The sequence below is a fragment of the Xyrauchen texanus genome, chromosome 26 (genome assembly GCF_025860055.1).
Source record: "Xyrauchen texanus isolate HMW12.3.18 chromosome 26, RBS_HiC_50CHRs, whole genome shotgun sequence".
In the NCBI taxonomy this organism is placed as follows: Eukaryota; Metazoa; Chordata; class Actinopteri; order Cypriniformes; family Catostomidae; genus Xyrauchen; species Xyrauchen texanus.
Genome location: NC_068301.1, coordinates 37,999,585 through 38,021,812, shown reverse-complemented (window position 1 = coordinate 38,021,812; position 22,228 = coordinate 37,999,585). Strand labels below are relative to the sequence as shown.

Here is a 22,228-nt window from a genome sequence, read left to right as displayed (position 1 = left end):
TAGTTTTGAGGTTGAGCAATATTGTGTGCATTTTCAGTGTTAAGAGGGCAAGCTCCAATTAAATTACACATTTTGTTGATCTAGCTAGCTAGCTGTGAAATTTCAGCCATATCTGTTACCAGAGGTATATTGACAAGTGGTGCAAAAAACAGATGGCATATCTTTCGTTTAAATGGAGCAATTTGCTAGCAAATCAAAAACAGCTAGAACAGGCAAGATAAGCTGATATCTAGTTCTTTCTTGTCCATCAGGATAAGTTAAATATGAAAATGACACCACTTTAGCATTTGGAATTGCCAAAGCAAAACGTCTGGGTTACTAGTGTAACCCCCTTTCCCTGATGGAGGGAACGAGACGGTGTGTCGATTGTAGTGACACAATGGGCTTCTTTCGGGAGCCTCGGATGCCTCTGAATATGAAAAAGGCCAATGCCAAATTGGCAAACAGAATTTGCATGTTCCGCCCCGGACATACGGGTATAAAAGGCGGGGATCGTGCATCTGTTCAGTCAGATTCTTTCTTCGGAGCCAAGTGGTTGTGTGTGTTTAGCGAGCTGAAACCTCAATCTGTTCCACTCACCTCTAAAAGAGAGCATTGCCAGTGGCTTTCTCCCTCCTCTGCACACCATTGCAGTCCACGCCCCTGGGCTCTTCGACAGTTTTTTTCTAAAAGAGAAAACAACTCCTAAAAGAGTATTATTTTCTAAAATAAATGAGATAATGCATTGGCGTCGAACGTCTTTATCACGATGCCCTTCTGCCTTTGCGTTGTTCCTGGATGCGGCAGATATCTCTCGGCAGTTATCTCTTTTATTAGGTCCCTGGCATCCGACCAAGGATTCCCTTGGGGGTGGGAACAAGCGACGTGCCAAGCAGCCAGCCGTGGCCTTTTCCTCTCTATGTTTCTCCTCATAGAGTGTTAGATGCGGCTGGGGCCATCTAGCTATAACACGCTTCGGAGAAGGTGTTCTTTTCCAGTCCTATACTTTGAGGGGGAAAATACCACGCGGAGACCACAACCTGCCCAGGCTGGGGGGAGGTAAAAATGAGGCAAATACGTCACATGGGTTTTCAGGCCACATATGGAAGTGGCACGTTGATAGATCCTACCTAGCGAGGGAGGAGTTGCTAAAAAACACAAGCGAACGGGGGGCAGAGGGAACTGCCTAAGGAAGATGCAGGTCCGCCGGTAGGGGGAACGTACCACGGAAAATACGCACAGGGCGATTAATCAATGATGTGCATCCGAAACTGACTCAACCCAGAGATTGTAGAATCTCGCAAAGGTATTGGGTGTCACCCAGCCCACTGCTCTACAGATGTCTGCTACAGAGGTGCCATTGGCCAGTGCCCACGAGGATGCCACACTTCTTGGTTCGAGCACACTTCTTCGAGAGTGTGCTCGAACCCTTAAGGGGGCAGGCACAGCCTGGGTCTGATAGGCCAAAGTGATGGTGTCGACTACCCAGTGGGCAACGCTCTGTTTGGAGACAGCGTTCCCTTTCCTCTGTCTGCCAAAGCAAACAAAAAGCTGCTCAGAGAGTCTATAGCCCTGTGTGCAGTCCAAATAGGTACGCAAAGCACATACCGGACAACAGCAACAGTGAGGCTGGGTCTGCCTCCTCACAGGGCAGCGCTTGCAGGTTCACTACCTGGTCCCTGAAAGGGGTCGTAGGAACCTTAGGCACATAGCCCGATCGAGGTCTTAGGATGACATGAGTATCTGCCAGACCGAACTCCAGGCAAGTGTCGATGACATAGAATGCTTGCAGGTCTCCAACCCTCTTGATGGAAGCATGTGTAATCAGGAGGGCCATCTTCTGGGAGAGGGCACTTAGCTCTACTGATTCTAGAGGCTCGAAGGGGGTTCTCTGAAGGCCCGTAGGGACCACAGAGAGATCCCATGAGGGGAACAGGCATGGCCTGGGAGGGTTCAATCTCTAGGTGCCTCTTACAAACCTAATGATCAGGTTGTGCTTTCCTAGGGACTTACTGTCCACCTCGTCATGGTGGGCCGCAATTGCGGCAACATATACCTTTAAGGTGGAGGGGGACAGCCGCCTCTCCAGCTTTCCCTGTAGGAATGAATGCCCTGACCCGACTGCGCACCTCTACGGGTCTTCAGATCGAGAAGAACACCAATTTGCGAACAGGTGTCACTTGCGTAAAGCTGCCTGGTGGAGGGAGCTGTGGCTTGGTTGATGGTGTCTACGACAGCTGGTGGTTGACCACTCAGATCTTCCACATCCCGTCCAGGGGCCAGACGTAGAGGTTCCAGAGGTCTTGGCGTGGATGCCAGAGGGTGCCCTGTCCCTGAGAAAGAAGGCCTTTCCTCAGGGGGATTTGCTAGGGAGGTGCTCTCACGAGGAGCTTAAGATCCGAGAACCAAGTTCGGGTGGGCCAGTAGGGAGCCACTAGAGTGACTTGTTTCCCGTCCTGCCTGACCTTGCACTGCACCTGTGCAAGTAGGCTCACTGGGGGAATTGCATATTGCGCAGCCCCGGGGGCCAACACATCTGTCCCAAGGGGACTTGCCTCCGACCTGAGTGAGTACCAGAGTGGGCAATGGGAGTTCTCTTGGGAAGCGAACAGGTATACCTGTGCTTTGCCATAATGGTCCCAGATCAGCTGAACCACCTGGCGGTGGAGCTTCCACTCTCCGTTGAGCGGAGCCTGTTGCGTCATGTTGTGGCTGCCCGGGATATGAGTGGACTCCAAAGGAGGAGATGGTGGGCGAGTCGTGACATATGACGAGAGCACACACCGCCTTGGCGATTTATATACACTATCGTCGCAGTGCTGTCTGAATGGATCAAGACGTCCTTGCCTCGGATCAGCGGGAGAAACCTCCGCAGGGCAAGAAATACAGCCAGCAACACTATGCAGTTGATGTGCCGATGTAGCCATGGGCCTGACCAGGAACCAGCGGTTGCGTGCCCATTGCACAGTGCACCCCAACTCTGTTTGGAGGCATCTGTGGTGACCACTATACGCCTGGACACCTGCTGCACAGGGACTCCTGTCTGCAGAAAACAGAGGTCTGGTAAAAAAAAAGAAAAAAAAAACTCAATTTTTTATGTATAATTAAAAATAAATAAATACATTTAAAACGATGTCACCTTTTCGACCACCTTCAAATATTAACTGTCATTGGGAGCTTAAAGACTTGTAAAAATGTGTCATTTTGAAGTCTGTTTGGATATCTCTTTTTGCTGGACTGTAATTTCATGAGTCATGTTTGGAAGAGTATCAGAGGTATTTGTTGGTTTACTTGCTGTGAGGAGCTAATAGGTGTTTTCACACATTCAACCTTTGCCATAAATGTAGGTCCCGGTAATAAAAAATTATGTTATCATTTACTCACCTGGCAAACGTGTGAATTTCCAGAGTGTTCTATTTCATACTGGATACTGTGGCTGTCAAACCAAAAAAATTACAAAAAAGCACAGTATCTTAAATGTATCCCAAATGACTTTTGCGCCAGATTTAAACTCTTCTGAAGCCATACTGTAACCGTTTACACAATTTACTGCAAACACAAACGGTCTGAATATGGACCAGATCTATCAGAAGATAGTAGCCCGGTGGTGCTGGCATCAGTATGCAAGAGGTATGGTAGCTTGGGATCAGCATAGCCCAAAATTGGAGCAGTTGTCAGTTTATCCACTATGGTTTCAAACGCTTGCTGGCATTCAGCGGTCCATCTATCCCCTATTGGCTCTTTTGGGTTGAAGTAGGGCCGATTTACTTCCTTACACTTGGTTCTCCTCCTAACTGGGGGATACCCTGCCGTGAGGTAATTTAGGGGTCTAACAATTTTTGAAAAGTCCTGTACAAATCTTCGATAATATCCGACAAATCCTAAAAATGACTTTAACTCTTTTAGATTCTGTGGTTTCGGCCAGGTTTTTACAGCTTCTATTTTACTTGGATCAGTACTCACACCATGTTGGGACACAACATGGCCCAGATACCGTACGGACGTCTGAAAAAATTTACATTTCTCAGGAGAGAGTTTTAAGCCATAATCTTTCAACCGATTAAGGACTTGTAATAGACGGTGTTCATGCTCCTCAAGGGTTTCTGAAAATACAATTAGGTCATCGATGAAGACCAGAACCTCACTCCGGTTCAAGCTCCCCATACAACGCTCCATTAGCCGCTGAAAAGTACTGGGAGCATTTGTTATCCCTTGCGGCATCCGATTAAACTCCCAGAAACCCATGGGACACAAAAGCCGTCTTTGCCTTATCCTGTTCATCCATTTCGATTTGATAGTATCCTGATTTCAGGTCGAGAACAGAGAACCATTTGGAGCCCGTAAGCACCGAAAACGCCTCTTCAAGATTTGGAAGAGCATAGGCATCCTTAATAGTCTGCGCTGCTCAGCTTCCTGAAATCGATACAAAGTCGCGACAGAGTTATCTTTCTTCCTCACCACAACAATGGGAGAGGCGAAAGGAGATTCAGACTCCTTATTACTCCAGCATTCAACAACTCCTGCAAGTGACTCCTGACTGCACTAACATCTTGAGGATGTATCGGTCTGGGTCTATGTTTAAAAGGAGTCTCATCGCTGAGCTTAATGCGATGTTTCACCTTGTCAGTATGGCCATAGTCCATATCATGTAAGGCGAAAACTTCAGGCATCGCATTCAACAAGGCAGATATCCGACTCTTCCATTTTGTCGGCAAAGGTGAGTCACCAAAATCAATGTCTATTTGTGTTTCTGTTGATTCCCCTCGGGCCTGTGAGGAGTCACTTCTTTGAGGAACCTCCATCACTTGCTGAACAGAATACATTTCAGCTAACACAGTCTTAGGAGAAATCACAATGTCAGCATGAGTTTCGTTTTTAACCAACAGAGGCACACAAAAGGAACGTTTGCTGGGCAGGGTGTGCAAACCACTGGCGATGACTAAACCGCCTGGTAAGTTAGACAATTTGGAAGGCCCAATGACTGCCATGTTCTCTGTGATGCAGCTGTTTAGATAAACAGCACCATCAAACACTGCAATACCACCTGCAGGCACTGTTTCAGCTTCGTCCCCTCCCAAAATCACACGCCCCAAGGTCTCCGCACCTCTCTGCTTATGTCTGGCACTCAAAATCTTAAGCACAGCTCGATACCCATTAAAAGCTGGTTTGAGCTCAACAACTTCTCCTTGAGCATGAATATCATACAAGGCATCCAAGGAGTTTGTTCCAATTAATATCTGTTGCACTCCTACCAAGTCAGGAACCACTAAGGCTAGAGTATAAATTTCCGCCTCTATTCCCAAAAATTCTTTAGGGAAGGTTAAAGTTATTTCCACGTACCCTAAATAGGGAACAGACTTCCCGTTGGCCCCCTCTACCTCCAACAAGGCATCTACTGGCTTCAACGGATGATCTGCTAAATATGCCTTGTGGAATGATGACGGAATCGTGGTCACTTGGGACCCAGTGTCCAATAAACAATTCACCTCTATTCCATCAATGCACAACTGGGCAGTGCACTTTGTCCCAATTAACCCCCTTGGTAACCTTCTGCCTCTGGAACAAGTGTCAAAGGTTTTCACATTCTGTTCAGGGCATTGAAACTCAGTCCCGTTCTCTGCATGCCCTACTGCAGAGACGGCCTGTAGTTTAACTGCTGTGATTTCACTTGGTTCTGCAAGTCCCATTGGGCTTGTTTCTCCCTCAACCAACAGTGTTTTCTGGTCACTTTGGAAGGGTTTGGGTCATTTTCACAGTGGGTAACAATGTGCCCATCTTCGCCGCAGCGAAAACAGTATCCAGGACGCGGTCGAGGCAAGCCTGTCCCACACATCGGAGACTGCTTGAACTCATTCAACTCGGTCTGTCTAGGCCGCAACTTGTCAGAATTTCCATTGGAACTAAATGGTTTTCGTGCTTGACTATTCTGTGCTTCCATTGTAACCATTTGAGCTTTTAACTCCACTAATTGCTTCCGCAGCTCTGCAAGTTCTGAAAAACTTGACTCAGCGTGCAGTTTTTTAGGCACGGCTGACTCCATAGCCTGGACTTGCGCTCTCAACTCATTTACTTCCGCTTTTAATGACGAGAACCCTATAGTTTCCTGGCAAGAAGCCTGCCCCTTCTTAGAAACTGACATCCTCAGAGGAGCCGACTGCGTATGAATGCCCGATAACGTTTTTTTCACCGCATCCATTTCAGCAGTTGTTTCACCTTCCACCTCATTTACATGTGTGAACAGCTGATGTGCAGTAGCTTTTGACTTAAAAGGATGTGAACTGAGTTTGTTTATTCCTAAATGGCTTCGCATGCGCTCCTCTTTGGAAGATTGCTTGTCCTCCTCAGCCCTAACGGATACTACTAACTCAGCAAATGAAGGGGGTTGGTTTTTCTTTCTTCAAGGCGCAAATTTGCAAGCAAACAGTTATCCCAACACCCTCTACAAAACTGCTTTACTAAGCTGCGATCACGTTCGGCTTCTGAAATGCCTCCCCTCCGCACCGTCGCACTCAGCATGACTTGCAGCCGATGCAGGTAGCTAGAGGGTTTCTCCCCCTGGTTTTGCAACAGGGTCATATATCTTGCCAATAACTCATCACCATCTTCAACTGACCCATAAACAGAATGTAACAGCTCTAAATACACCCCTGGAGATGATTGAGGGCCGATATGCTTTACAACATCAGCCGCTGGTGGCAAAAGGCTGTCCAGTATTTTTCTGGTGCGGGACAAGTCAGAAATAGATGGGTCATCAAGCAAAAAATCAACGCTCGCCCTCCAAGTATCAAAATCGGGCTCGTTAGCTGGTCGGGGAACTTTCCCTGAAAACGACCTCAGGCGCATAGGAAAGTACTGATTTGATACAGCATCAGTAGCCCGCACTATATGTTCGACTACCACTCGCTGTACGCTAGGGGGGCTTATTACATCCATGGGCAGAGCAGTACTAGTGGGCACAGCATCTGCCTCATCGGTCTTGGTCAGATTTTGATCTTTACTTAGTTGGACACTTGACAAGGATACCCTACCTGATAACGGAGGTGCAGTTGTCTCTTCGACTACTCTTTGTGACTGAGATGATAACTGACAGTTTTGAGAATCAGTCACAATAGGACTATCATTCTCATTCCTCGACGTGGGTGACAGCTCAATGAGAGAGCTAGCAGCATTAAGCTTCTTTAGCTCCTCTTCAATTACGACTTGAAAGGGTTTTCCGCTAACCCTAGCAATTTCTTGTAGTTCCTCTAAATAATCTCTAGTGACATTACCCCCAGTCGTCTGTGAATAAACACTGCTCAAGGCACGGACATTAAAGATGTTGTCTGCATTAGAAGTACCAACAATTCGTAATGGTAACAAGGGTCGCAGCTCATCCATAGCTGAGCTATATTGGAACTCTATGATAACTTGCTGATGAAATTCAGATTCTGGGCTATCAATGAGTAAGTTTCGCTTTATGCTACCATAGCGCATCAGCCATGACTCAAGATCTTGATCGGATTCAGATAGCGTTATACCGCTCACTAGAACGGCATCAGGGACACTTACTTTCTCTTGTCTCACAATGTCCATAGTTCTAATTAACTGCACTGTATTCACTGCTTTCACACACTGAAAAGTCACTATTGTTGTATGACACCCCAAAATTCTCCTGGCTGGCTCGCCAACTCTTGTAACCGTTTACACAATTTACTGCAAACACAAACGGTCTGAATATGGACCAGATCTATCAGAAGATTAGATTCGCCTACTGAAAATAAGGAGCACACAACAATAATGACTCACCCAGACATTGTATTAAGTTCAGCTGAATATATATATTTTAACCTTATTTATACCACATTACTGGAATGCATAACATGGAAGTAGGAAATAAATGAACAAAAAAAAAACACAAGTTTGTGTAGAAAAATTTAAATAAACATATAGAATAATTTTTCTTATGCCAATTGTATTACCCTTTGAATTTGATTTCTTCTAGGTATTATTCTCTTATTAGTTTCAGTTTAATATATAGATAGATACCTGTGAACCCACTCCAATGATACTCTTGAGTTTAACTTTTGAATAACAATTTTATGAAAAAAAAAAAAAAATTATCTTAGTAGGTAAATTCACTTGTTTGGTATTTCTTTCAATTTATCCAATACATTTCCCCATTTCAATTTGTGGAAATAAAAATAAAATAAAATGACAAGAACAACAATACAAATAAAAGAAACACAAATTAAATCTGAATAATTTCACATATGATTTCCTTTTTTTACATAAACTTAGATCCCAGTTTCAAAATGGGTTCTGTGAATCAGTCTTTTAATTCTTAATTCACAACTTTGTGAATATGGCTGAAACCACTCAGTCTTTCTTCTGGAATCCTCCAAAAGAACCAGAGAAATACAGGTGTATGTGTTGTTGGTTCAATTTCCTACCGTCCAACTCGGCAACATCAATGTCACTCAATTAAAGCTTGATTTTAGATCCTAGTGGCTCGCCAGTCCCAACTCCCTCCACGACACGGGAATTTGGACAATTCTGGAAGTCCAAGAACTTCACTTCGGTGAACGTCACTTCAATGCAACCTTGGCTCATCAGCACACAGTATTCATCAGGCAGGAGATGATGAAACCAAAAAAACAATAAACAGAAAGAAACAAACACACACACAAAAAAAAAAAAACCTGACCTTGAATACAAGGTCACAGAGCCATGGTTAGTAATGTGTTTTTGTTTAATAATATACAAACATCTATTACCGCAGTTCACAGCGATATCAAAAATGGCCGTTGTATTTTACATACGAACATTGAAGCATGCGTTCATCACCTGTGGCCTCATATCGTATATTCACCATTAATTAAATGCAACTCTTTCATTTTACATTTCAGTTATATGAACATTTATACAACAGATTAGTACATGAAATAACAGTTTTAACTCACCAAGACCACTGATGAACTTGAATATTTTAACTCCAAAAGAACTCAGATTTCCATTGATCTTTTGCTCAAACATCTCCTCAAAGTTACACTCTCATTACAAACTCTTTCGCTCTTCATAAAACAACTGGTTAATGCGTTTAGTAACACGCTATGCGTTAACGAGGCTTCTTCTCAGCAGTCGCGTCAGTCTCAGCTAAATAAAATCCTTTTTTCTTTTTTTTTTACACGAAATCTTCCATTTCACATGTTAAATCTTGTCTAAATCACTTCAATATTAAATCAAATATTGCTATTTGACTAATAACATTTCTAATATCTTCAGAGTGCAATGACACACATCTACTCTCTTCTGTTCCACCGAGTGAAGAAAAAAAAGAAGGAAAAACTCAATCGCGTACTACTTAAGGAAATGAAAAATGCGCTAACCACCATTCTCAAATATCATTGGTCAGTTCTCCAAAGTACAACATATTTTCATTTGCTGTCTTACTGCTCATAAAAAATTATTACCTTCTGCTCATTTACATTTTTCAATCACATCTTAATACTGTTTGTAACCAGGGTTACAATACAATAACTTTGTGTGAGGAAATGACTGACATTCAAGTCATTATTTACTGTAAATCTCATTCATTGTGGTGCATCGAGATTTATTTATTTATTTTTATATATATATTTTTTTCAATTTGGAATGCCCAATTCCCAATGCACTCTTAAGTCCTCATGTTGGCATAGTGACTCAATTCGGGTTGTGCAGGACGAATCGCAGGTGCCTATAGTGACCACGAGGAGGTTAACCCAATGCGACTCTACCCTTCTAGCAACTGGGCCAATTGATTGCTTAGGAAGCCTGGCTGGAGTCACTCAGCACGCCCTGGATTTGGAACTTGCGACTCCAGGTGTGGTAGTCAGCGTCTTTACTTACTGAGCTACCCAGGCCCCCAACAAATACAAATGTTGAAGCAACCACGTCATTTTTTGGTGCTTCTATGACACTTTCGGCTCAGGTGTCGATGTTCCCCGGTTCATGTTAACATAAGTGCAACACTCTACCAGTTGAGCTTGATTGCATTTGAATAAGCTTGTAAATGTAGTTGATTATGTAATGCAAAAGTTAAAATGTATCGCCTTACAAGACATACTGCTGTAGTAGAAGTGTTTGAATTTCATTAGATAGCATTGTGTGTGGAACAGGGCAAAAATAATGCGTGTTTAAAGTGTTTATAACTGGTAATCAAGATTTGTTTGAAAGTGAATTAAGTCATTGTTGTAGCACCTCAAGTGTTCATTTCACCAGGAAACTGCTGTGATACATACAAGGAGCCACGTAAAATATTTTTTCTAAAATGTTGGTATAGTAACGTGATTATATGAGCTCAGGTTGTGGAAACACATTGATTGTGTAACAGATTGGGGTATCTTTACCAGAATAATTTATCTGCCAAATTTACAGCAATTTTACAGGTTTAATATGTGAAAGTTTCTAGTATGTCTAGTAAGTAATAAGAAAACATGCCCATATCATGAAAGAAACGTCGGCTTTACACCAACAAAAACAGATGAGTATGAGCTAGTGAGCTAGTGAAGATTTTTTAAGACCTCATTTCTACCTGGTATTAAGATGCATCTCTAGATATCCGATCTCATGTGGTCAGGTGAGACACATCACTGTTCACTGTTTAATCTAGATGCTTAAATGCAGCTCCTGTGACCACTTGTGTTTGGATGTTGAGGGGAGAGACTCTTAATTTCATGACGACATGCAGTTCATTAATCACTATGCCAGTGTGCTACTGCATGATAATAAACCGCAAAAAAAGTCCTAAAAGACAAAGAAAGCGTGAATAAAACCAGCACATTGTTTACTAGATACAAATGAAATTAAAGGTGCACTCAGTCATTTAATATAAGTGAGTAGTATTCGGCTGGTCATGTGATCCAAACATGGCTGCCCTCATGAAGGGACTCTCTCTATGCAGAATAAAACACCTTTTATAAGGTTACTGATATGACTTGAGTCTTCATCTCATGCGAGTGCTCATGTTTATATAATTTCTATTTCATGAGCAGAATTCTCAGTTATTTTAGTGGATTTCCTGTATTACCCTTGGCTTCTCATCTGTCACTGCATGTTGATATCAGAAACACTGAAGAAGATCTGTGGAGGTCTCATGCTTGTGTATATATTCTCTAATACAAGTTTTCTAATCTTACGGTTATTTCCTTTTAAAGCCGCTCTTAACCAGGAAAGTTTCAAGCGCTTGTTTTAGCGCACCAGTTGATTGACAGGTGAGGGGTGTCACTTCACTGCTGTCCAGGACACTTTCAGGACAGATTAGCTTTTACACCTCAAATGCAATGTGTTTGCACACTCAAAATGTGTTTTTTGTGATCTCAAAGCACTTTACACCCCGTTTACACCTGAATGTAACGCTGACCATTTGTGACCAGATCAACTGGAACGCATCTTAATGCCAGGTGTAAACAGGGTCTTAAACAGCTTAACATTGAGGTCAGTGAAGTATTTTAATGGTCTATTTACAGTTAAAATGTCAGGCATTTACTTGAAAAGCCAAATTACATAAGATACTGTATGAGGTCTTGTTTGATGTTTGCAGTGCAGCTACAGACATACATTTAGCTTAACGTCTTTGAGTAAGAAACATGTTCACTTGCTTATTTAGAGCCACCCCCCTCTCTCTCTCTCTCTTTCTCTCTCTCTCCATGCAGAAGAGCCATCTATTCTTACCCTTACTACCCGTAAGTAAAAAAAATAAAAAATTCCCATTGTACCACGTCATTATTGTTTAGCTTTGTTCTAGACAAACACTTCCAGTTACATATTTCATCCATCCATAATTCAGAATAGCTTCCATTACTAAAGATGATATCTATCCCAGAGGTTTTTAGAATTTTTAATACTATACTTCCAAATATGACAATAGTAATGGTGTAAAATTCGGAAATTTTCCCTTTACATCTCTTTACATCTCTTTACATCTCTGCAGAAGGAAGAAGGTTAACATAAATAAGGCGGTCATGACTTATCGTCAGGACAAGACTCGTAAGCTGGGTTCTCTGGACTGCAGCACGACCGAGCACAGTACACTGCAACAGGACGACCGCACCACACACACCTTCATGGATTCGCACAACTGCACTGCTAGAAGTGAGTACACAAACACATTCCTTGTGAAAAGCTACACTTTTGGCTAGTTCAAGTTGTTTCTCCTTGTTTGTGATGAAGCCAGAGGTCATATCTGCTTGTGCACACACATAGGCTTTCAGAGCAGCTCCTCAGTGTGTGTGTCACTCCCCCCTGTAGTGATGAGCCCTTATGCTGTCTATCAAACTGTGCGGCACTCATTTGAATATGGTGCTGTGCCCATCAGAGTGGGTCCGTCTTCTCCAAATGCAAACATTACAGAAGAACATCTTCTACCCACTCTGAAGGTTTGATGTGTAGGGGAGAATGTGACCTGTTTGACCATGCTTCAGAGATTTGCAAGAATATACACATCAGAGTTAGAGTCAAGGCCATACTCCAACTCTGGTGTTAATTCCTTAAACCCAGACCAATACCAGATCACTAAGACTCAGTCCCAGACCAATACAAGAGCACCTAATACCTAATCCCAGACCATTACCAGACCACCTTAGTTCTAAACCCAGACCAAGACCAGCGCCTCTAATACCTAAACCTAGACTAATTCCAGACTCCATAAGGCAGATAAAAAAATCAGACCACTTAAAACCTAATCCCAGACAAAGACCAGACCACCTAAGTCCTAAAACTAAGCCATGAACAGTCCCCCTAATCCCAGACCAAGACAAACCAACAACAGACTCCCTTAGACCTAGACAACCTAAGAATCATTCCCAGACCAAGACTAGACCCAATTCCTAAACCCAGACCTACCGTAGACTCCCTAAGACACACCAATACCATACAATATAAAACCTAAACCCAGACTAAGATCAGTCCCCAAATACCTAATCCCAGACCAATTCAGACCCCCTAAGACCCAGACCAATACCAAACCACCTAAGACACAGTCCCAGACCAAAACCAGAACCCCTAAGATATAAACTCAGACCAATAACAGACCCCCTAAGACCTTAAATATAGACCGATACCAGACTCTCTAAGACCAGACCAATTCCAGAGCACGCTAGAATCAGGCCTAGACCAAGACCAATACCAGACAACCAAAGACCTAAACCTAAACGAAGACCAGTCCCACCAATTCCAATTTCCAGACCCCCTAAGTCCCAGACAAATAATAGACAACATTAGACCTTAAATCTAGACCAATGCCAGTCTCCCTAAAAACAGAACAATATCAGACGACGTAAGACCTAAACACAATAACAAGACCAGTCTTATTACCTAATCCAAGACCATGCCCAGTCCCCCTAATACCTAATCCCAGACCAAGACACCTTGAGAACCGGACCAATGCCAGACCACCTAAGACATAGTCCCAGACATAGACCTGACCCTCTAATACCTAAAGCCAGACCAATGTAATACTCCTTAAGACCCTGACCAATATCAGACCACTTAAGACCTAAACCTAGACCAAGACTAGACCCAATTCCTAAACCCAGACCTACCGTGGACTCCCTAAAACACACACCAGTACCATACAATATAAAACCTAAACCCATACTGAGATCAGTCCCCAAATACCTAATCCCAGACCAATTCAGACACCCTAAAACCCAGACCAATACCAGACCACCTAAGACACAGTCCCAGACCAAAACCAGAACCCCTAAAATATAAACTCAGACCAATACCAGAACCCCCTAAGACCCTGACCAATAACAGTCCCGCTAAGACCTTAAATATCCAGACTCTCTACGACCCAGACCTCCTAAGACCTTACATCCAGACCAATATCAGACCCCTTAAGACCCATACCAACTCAAGACCACCTTGTAAATTCTCTATGGTAAAGATACTGAGCAGACCTGTGTTTGAGGTATATATCACCTTTGCATGTTAAATACACTCTTGTCTAAAACCATCAGCTAAGAACCAGATACAGACAAATACTTTAGAATTTGAGGCACACAAACACACCCCAATATGTAATGCTTTTATTTGAAAATGATCCAGACATTAACTGAGCAATCATCTATGGAAATGATATGTGTTGTCATATAGTGGTGTGTATATTCGGCACTGCAGTAAGCACTTGACACTATTTTTCTCAATTAGTCAATGTTTGCATATGGATCACTGTAATCTTTCTGCACATATTAAAGATATGTCCACTCATGTGTGAGTCTGGAGTGAGTGTCTCAAGGAACAGATGTGTGCTGAACAGTGATTTAGCTGGCTCTATACCTATGTGTCTGGATGTCTCATCTTATGTCCTGTACTTAATACTGTACTGTTGGAATAGTGTTGGTTTGGACTATTCTATTCTACTGTATGCTATTCTACTTTGTTTTGTTCTATTCTGTTGTTTTGTTCTGTTATGGTGTGAATTATTTTCAATTCTGTTTTATTGCATTCAACTACGTTCTATTCTATACTAGTTACTCTGTTCTGTTTGGTTCTGTTGTGTTCTGTTATTTTCTATTATATTATGATTCATTATATTTGACTGTTCTATTCTGTTCTGTTCTGTTTTGGTCTATTCTATTCTGTTTTGTCTTATTCTATTCTATAATATTATATCATGTTTTATCATTCTATTCTATTCTACTCTGTACTTTTCTCTTTTTGTCTACTCTGTGTTATATAGTTTTTATTCTATTATTTTAAAATTTTACTCCACTCTATTATATTCTATTTTATTCCTCAGCAAATCATACAAGCCAATCAAGTATTCTACAAAGGCTGTGCAATATTTATAATGGGAGGGGGCTGTATTGTCTACAGGGAACCAACACACACAGATCAATATGTGTTGTTCGGCTCACATGACTCAAACTGAGTGTCATGAGAATACCACAGAGCAGAGAATGTTCCAGCCAGTACAGTGTGTGGAGGAAACACACGCAAACACATCAAGAGAACTCTGACAGCCTGTAACTAACCAGGTTTGGGACTTCATTAAAACAGCCACAAGCCCAGCTACAACACAGGAAAAAATTGGTGTTGGGACAAGATAGAACAAGACTGTCATCACATAAGGAGATCTGGGCTGGTAACCAAAAGATTGCTGCTTCGAACCCTGTAAGGGTTAATAATGAACTTTCACCATTGTGCTCTTGAGCAAAGCACTTACACCACAAATTCCCCTTACCTTGATTGTGTGGCAATATATAAAGTTTACATTCTACATGGCCAGATTTTCTTCAACAGCTTTAACAAAGACTTGTACACTTTAATAATTCCACACCTTTATACAAAATAAGCAAAACTGTACATTATATGCTGTAAAGTCCAAAGAGGAATGTCTTGAGTTATACTTCTATCAGGAAGACTCGCAGACTTGAGTGAAATTGAAGATTACATTTATTTGATGAATATAAAACAGAAAACGGTTACTCAGAACCGTCATATCCTGCCGGAGATTGGAGGCAGGGGCGAGGAGCCTACCCCCGTCCAGGACAGGGCTCAACTGGTGGTGGTGGGGTGGTGGAGGTTGCCGTGTTAGCACAATGAAACAGCAATGTAATAGATTGTGAGCAGACTTATAAAGCAACAGCTTACATGTGATTGGCTGGGAATTACCCAGCTAATGGTGCGATGATGTACAGCTGCTAATCTTCCCGCTAGAACTACGCTGCACTACACTTTCCTGCTAAACTAAGTCATATCTGTACAAGTGTAAGTGCTACACCTTCTAGAAAGTACTGTTATGTGCATCCACCTTACAGCTGACTCTACAGCTGATGTTTTGCTCCAATTCACACTCGCACAGCAATCACAGATTGTGATTCACAGAACCAGAAAGACAAGTTCATCACTGGTTAAGATTAACAGCTTCAGTGAAGCAACTCTCACTGCAATTCACAAGTTGCATGACATTGCAGTTTGAGTCAAGCTTCAACACCAGGGATGTTCCTTATCCTATTTGACATCTGAAGATTCCACATTGTTACAATGTGTCCAGTTGTAACAACTGACATACTGCCAGAATCCCAAATTATCACTTGCCAACTGAGGGCATCATTGGCATTGACAAGTAAATAAAGCGAGTTCCTTGCCAGTTGGCTGGTCATTTTATTAGAAACTGAAACATGTCATGGTTTAAGTCGAACAGACCGTCTATTTTACGAGTTTATCATTCACTCTCTTCTTTGTCTTGCTCCTCAGATGAGCAGCGGAGCACAGTAAATGAGTCCAGCAGCCTGTTGGGTGGTTCTCCCCGAAGACATTGCAGGAGGAAGAGTTCTCCGTACCACACTGGACAGCTCCACCCAGCCGTGAGAGTGGCCGACCTGCTCCAGCACATTAACCAGATGAAGACTGCAGAAGGTTATGGCTTCAAACAAGAGTATGAGGTAAGGAGCCAGAGGAGGACGTGTAGGGTCAGCTTGAGTGTTGAGGTTGTAGCGCGTTTGAGAAGCAATTCAGCAGATTTATGCCTGATTTTAGATTAGATCTAAAAAAAAGAAATGGCATGTCATAATGGAAAACAAACTATAGGTGTGAAAGAGAATGAGGATTATCATTATAAAACAATTTTGTAAGTAGTTGGTATCAATACTAGTGAAATACTAGTGAAATTTCATGAGGCTCGATATACCAAATTTAATATCACAGTAAAATAAACAATACTAACTGATTTTTTTAACAAACTAAACATTGTTTCAAGTTCTCAAGTAATTATTCCATTGCAAATTATTTTGCTTTAGCAACCTGACCAGTCTGACACAGCAACATTGGCACAATCAATGACGTGAGTTATGGATAGTACTGTCTGTTTGTTTGCCCAGTGGCAGATTGTGGGAGTGTTTGGGAAAAGAAAGTCCATTTTTTGAAAATGTGTTTTGGTAAATTACATTATGTATTAATTAGAGCTGAATGTTAATTAAGTATGATTAATTATATAGAAAATAATACATTATTTTAATCAAGCTCCCTGACCTATATGTAAATTCCATAATAATTCAAGCTTGTACTACGTGTAACTTTTATATTTTACGAGCCGGGTCAGCAGGGGGCAGTCAGTGCGCCTCAACAAAACTCAAAAGCAATGCAGCCACAGAATGGGAGCCGTACATGTTGACAGCTAGACGAAGAACAACAGAATGCAGAACAAAAACGCTGTTAATGATGCTGAAAACCAGTGAGCCACTTCAAAAGCATCTGTCTGATGCATATGTACATACACAACCATTTAAGATAGCACAGACAGAACGCAAGAATGCTTCATGTGAGAACAGGACAGATTGCCACTTTTTCTCAATTGCCACTTTTTTATTGTCTAATCATTGATTTACACTTCTGCCACAAAAATGCAATATATTTCAATCTGGATTATAATATTATATACAGTTGTTGCCAAAAATATTATACCCTTGGTAAATACGAGCAAAGAAGGCTATAAAAAATCTGCAATGTTAAACCATTTGATATTTCATTAAAAAAAAAAAAAAAAAATCGCAAAAAATCTAACATTTAATTGAAGTAAAACAATTAAAGAGGGGAAATGTCTCATTATTAAATAAATATTTGTCTTCAAAACACATTGGTCATAATTATTGGCACCCTTTTATTCAATACTTTTTGCAAACTAGTTTTGCAAACTCCCTTTACCAAGGAAACAGCTCTGAGTCTGCTCTTATAATGCCTACGAGGTTGGAGAAGACCTGGCAAGGGATCTGAGACCATTCGTCCACACAGAATCTCTACAGACCCTTCAAATTCAGAGGCCCATGTTGGTGGACTCTCCTCTTCAGTTCAACCCACAGGTTTTCTATTGCGTTCAGGTCAGTCTGTTGGTATTTGATAGAGTCCGTGATGAACAAGATGTCCAGGATCTCTGGCAGAAAAACAGCCCCACAACACTAAAGATCCAGCACCTTATTTAACTGTGGGCATTGGGTACTTCATCTCTGTGTGTGTCAAACCATCTCTGGTGTTTGCTGCCAAAAGCTCTTTTTTTTCCATCTGATCATAGAGCCTGGTCACATCTGAAGTTCCAGTAGTATCTGGCAAACTGAAGAGTTTGTTGTTGGATGAGAGCAGAGGCTTTTTTCTTTATACCCTCCAAAACAACTTGTGATGATGTAGGTGATCACTGAACTTTCTAACCCCGAGACCCAACTCATTTCTGCAATTCTCCAGCTGTGATCCTTGGAGATTCTTTGGCCTTCTCACTGTGCCTGGAGACAATATAGACACACGTTCTCTTCCAGGCCGATTCTAAACATCTCCAGTTGATTGGAATGTCTTAATTATTGCCCTGATGGTGGAAATTGGCATTTTCAATGCTTTAGCTATTTTCTTATGGCCACTTCCCATTTTGTGAAGCTCAGCAACCTTTTGCCGCACATCAGAACTATATTCTTAAGTTTAACCCACTGTGGTTGATGACTAAGGGAATTTGGCATGTGCGTTACCTCATATTTATACCCCTGTGTAACAGGAAGTCATGGCTGAACAATTTCAAGTTCCTAGTCACCCCGGTGTACAATTAAAAAAAATATATGAATAGGAATATACTATAATATAATATAATAATTTTTTTTAGAGGTGCCAATAATTTTGGTCAATGTGTTTTGGAGTAAAATATGTATTTAATAATTAGATATTCCCCTCTTTCAATAGTTTTACTTAAATTAAAAGGTAGATTTTGGTGAATTTTTTTAATGAAAGATCAAAACGATAAAGATTTTTCCTTCCACAGACTTCTTTGCTCATATTTACCAAGGGTGCCAATATTTTTGCCATGTCACGTGCCATGAGCTTTGAGACTGGGCAAGCATCAAAGATTTTTAATACACATTATTAAACGCTGTGCCCAAAACACATTATATGGGTGAGTGTAATGACGCTGAAATGTTATTAATGTAAATTGTTGCCTTAGAACCCACCAGTCAATGGAAACAATAATGTCACAGCTGAACTTCATGACCATATTGTTTTAAATTCAGGACAGTAATATTGTTCATGTCACACAAATGAGCCGAGTATGTCCATTAAATCATACAATGAACCATAATGCTAGAAGAGCTTGTTTTGACATACAACAAAAAGAAAAAAAGAGATTGCCAGTTACCAGTTTCATCAAAGGCCTCATCCCACATTTCAGAACCACTGGAATGGACAGAAGCAATTAACTAATCTAACCACCAAAGACAACAATCTTAAACTGAAATCAAAAAGAAAATGTAACATAGACATGCAAGTCTACATTCCTTAATATATATATATATATATATATATATATTAAACTCATGATGCTCTCTCTGCTGTAATTTACCTTTGGGATGATGTTTTCATGTCGGTATGTGGTGCCCTTTTTAAGGTATAAGTAATGCTGCATGTTCTTCCCCAACAATTCAACCTTAGTTTCATCAGTCCATGAAAAAGTTTCCCAGGGGTGTTGTGTACTGTCAAGGTGGTATTTGGCAAACTTCAGGTGCCCCGCAATGTTTTTGTTGGAAAGAAGCAGCTTCATTTGTGGTGTCCTGCCATGGACACCATTCCTATTTAATGTTTTTCGTTGAACATCTCATGAAAAGTGATGTTAACCAGTTCCAGTGATTCTTTCAAGTCTTTAGCGCTCTCTCTAGGGTTCTTTTGTACCTCATTGTGCATTTTGCAATGTGCCATTTGAGTACCGTAATCTTGACTGGACAGCTACTTCAAGGTAGAGAATCCAAAGTACTAAATAATCTCTGTTTATAGAAAGCTTGTCTAACTGTGAACAGATGAATATCTCTAAGAGATAACTTTGTAACCCTTTTCAGCTTTGTGCAAAGCAACAATTCTTGATTGTAGGTCTTCTGAGATCTCTTTTTTGCTAGGCAAGTTCCACTTCAGCAGATGCTTCTTGTAAATGGCAAACTCAAACTGTTTGAGTGCTTTTTATAAGTCAAAGTATGTCTAACCCACACCTCCAAACTAGTTTGATTAATTGGATGCCAGGTTTGCAAACTCCTGACTCTAATTAGCGTTTGTTGATGTCATTAGACTATGGGGTTCACATACTTTTTCCAAACTTCACTGTGGATATTTTAAGGATGTATTCAATATGTACAAGAACAATACAATAATTTGTTTGTTATTAGTTAAACAGATGTGTTTGTTCATTATTGTAACTTAGATGAACCAGATATTAAGACAAATCCATAGATTAATGCTGTTATTCCAAAGGGTTTACATTTGGACATCAAATATTTAATTCTAGATCAGCAAAATATGTTCTGTGACTTATTCCATTGTTGTTGAATCACTTTTGGGAATCACTATTTTAAAGGTCTTGAGTGGGAGAAAGAGAAACAGTTTGAGATGCAGAGAAATATTGATTATGTGATTTAGTTCAGGAAGAATGAAAGAACGACACACTTTGATGAAAATGTCATGCTGTGTAGCAGCTGAGCCTGTGGTGATGTTCAATGAAAACAGCACAGATGGTGAGAGAGAAAGAGAAATGGTAATTGTAAGTGAGGTTGAACTGCATAAATGAGAAAAAGTCTACCAGGCAGAAGAAAAGTTTCCAGCATCAAGTTATTTTTTTGCCCTCATTGAAAGCAACATATGTGCAGGATCACGGCATTATAGTGCTGTTGCATATTAGGGGACAGACACAAGTCGTTCATCAGCATGCTTGGTGGACCAGCACACACACACACACATGCATAAATTAACACTGTGGCGAACAGGAAATGAACACCAGCATCCTCATAATGCATCAATTGTATCTGGCAAACCAAAATGCAGGAACAAATTGGGCTTAATGGACGAGGGCGAAACGTGACTTGCTTATTTTGGATGGTCTCTTTTGAAATTACTGTCATTTAGATGTAATTGCCAGGTGCTGTTGTTCACCTGCTTTAGGGGGGAAATGCTAAACATCTGTCACACATTAGCTAAAAAAACTATGTGGCATTAGATAGCACTTAGACAGCCGGTGTATGCTGGCAGTGCTCAGATCTTTCTATCAAAGCTTTCTGTGCACACACAAACACACACATGCGCATGCATACAAACACACACACGTATATGACTGAAAAACATGAATCTTCTGAGTTTGAAAGCGGCAAAGTATGCCGAGAAACACATTTACAACCCAAAAGAATGTTGGCGACACTTTACACTATTTGGTATCATCAACAAACAATGTTTTATCAAAGTCTCTATTAATCTTAGTCAGTGTTAATTCAGGAAAATACAATTATTTTTGCATGTGTATCCTTAGAGCTTTTTTGATGGCTGGGACATAAATGAAAAGAAGGACAAGACCAAGGGCAGACATGACACACTCCTGGGTCGTAAGTGTTACCTACAGTCACGACACAATCATATGAATACACTGAGCATGTGATACAGTATTTTACAATTTCCCTCATGTATGATATTTCTACACTTATAAAACAGTGGAAAGCTCTGTGGATGTTAGGTTGCATTGTAAGAAAACAACACGTTTCAAAGATTAGAAACTGTAACGATTAGAACCGTCAATAGCTCTGTTCTAAAACCTAGTGAGCTGCTTTGTTGTCTACATAGGCAGCTACCTAATGAAGCTTCATACTGTAAATAACTAACTTGAAACTCAATAATGGTAATAACTCTGTGGCCACACAAAAATAACATATCTAACTATGTTTCCATCCAAGGATTTTTTGAGAATTTTTTTTTATCGCATTTAAAATAAAGCTGACGGAAACGTAAATTATCACAAAAATTTCACAAGTGTCGATACGATATTTTCCCGTTTAACTCTAGCGCATAAACTCTATGTTGATACTTCAAATGTTGCAAAAAACTGGTTTGGAAACACTTTTTGTCAAATAAATTGGTATTTAATGGTCTATATAATGCTATATAATAATTTAATCACGGTAGCCATTCATTTATTTATTATAGTTTCTTTTCCACAATAATCCTTCAAATTAATAGATGGCAGTCATGCAATTAGCCCACAATACAAAAAAAAATACAAAAAACATATAATTTCTGTGGACTTGTTTTTCAGAACATTACTACATTGTTGTAAGTAGACTAAATGACATTACATTATCATGGATAGCGAGTAAAGCATTGATTAGGCAATATAAAGATGGGCTTTAAAAGACAATATATTGTTTATTTATATATCACTGAACAAGACAATAATTAGCCTACAGTCCACAGCAATACACTTTGCAATTTAATACATCAGTCTTTCCAGGGC

At 40.8% G+C, this 22,228-nt stretch overlaps 1 protein-coding gene across 1 annotated transcript in view; it reads left to right on the top strand.

The window, feature by feature from the left end:
- Positions 1-22,228, top strand: part of LOC127619505 (receptor-type tyrosine-protein phosphatase U-like) — a 432,480-nt gene that overhangs the window by 303,706 nt on the left and 106,546 nt on the right. The window contains exons 15-18 of the mRNA XM_052092344.1: positions 11,649-11,678; positions 11,927-12,087; positions 16,198-16,385; positions 21,254-21,326. Coding sequence (XP_051948304.1) covers positions 11,649-11,678; positions 11,927-12,087; positions 16,198-16,385; positions 21,254-21,326 — 452 coding nt within the window. The remainder of the gene's footprint in view (positions 1-11,648; positions 11,679-11,926; positions 12,088-16,197; positions 16,386-21,253; positions 21,327-22,228) is intronic.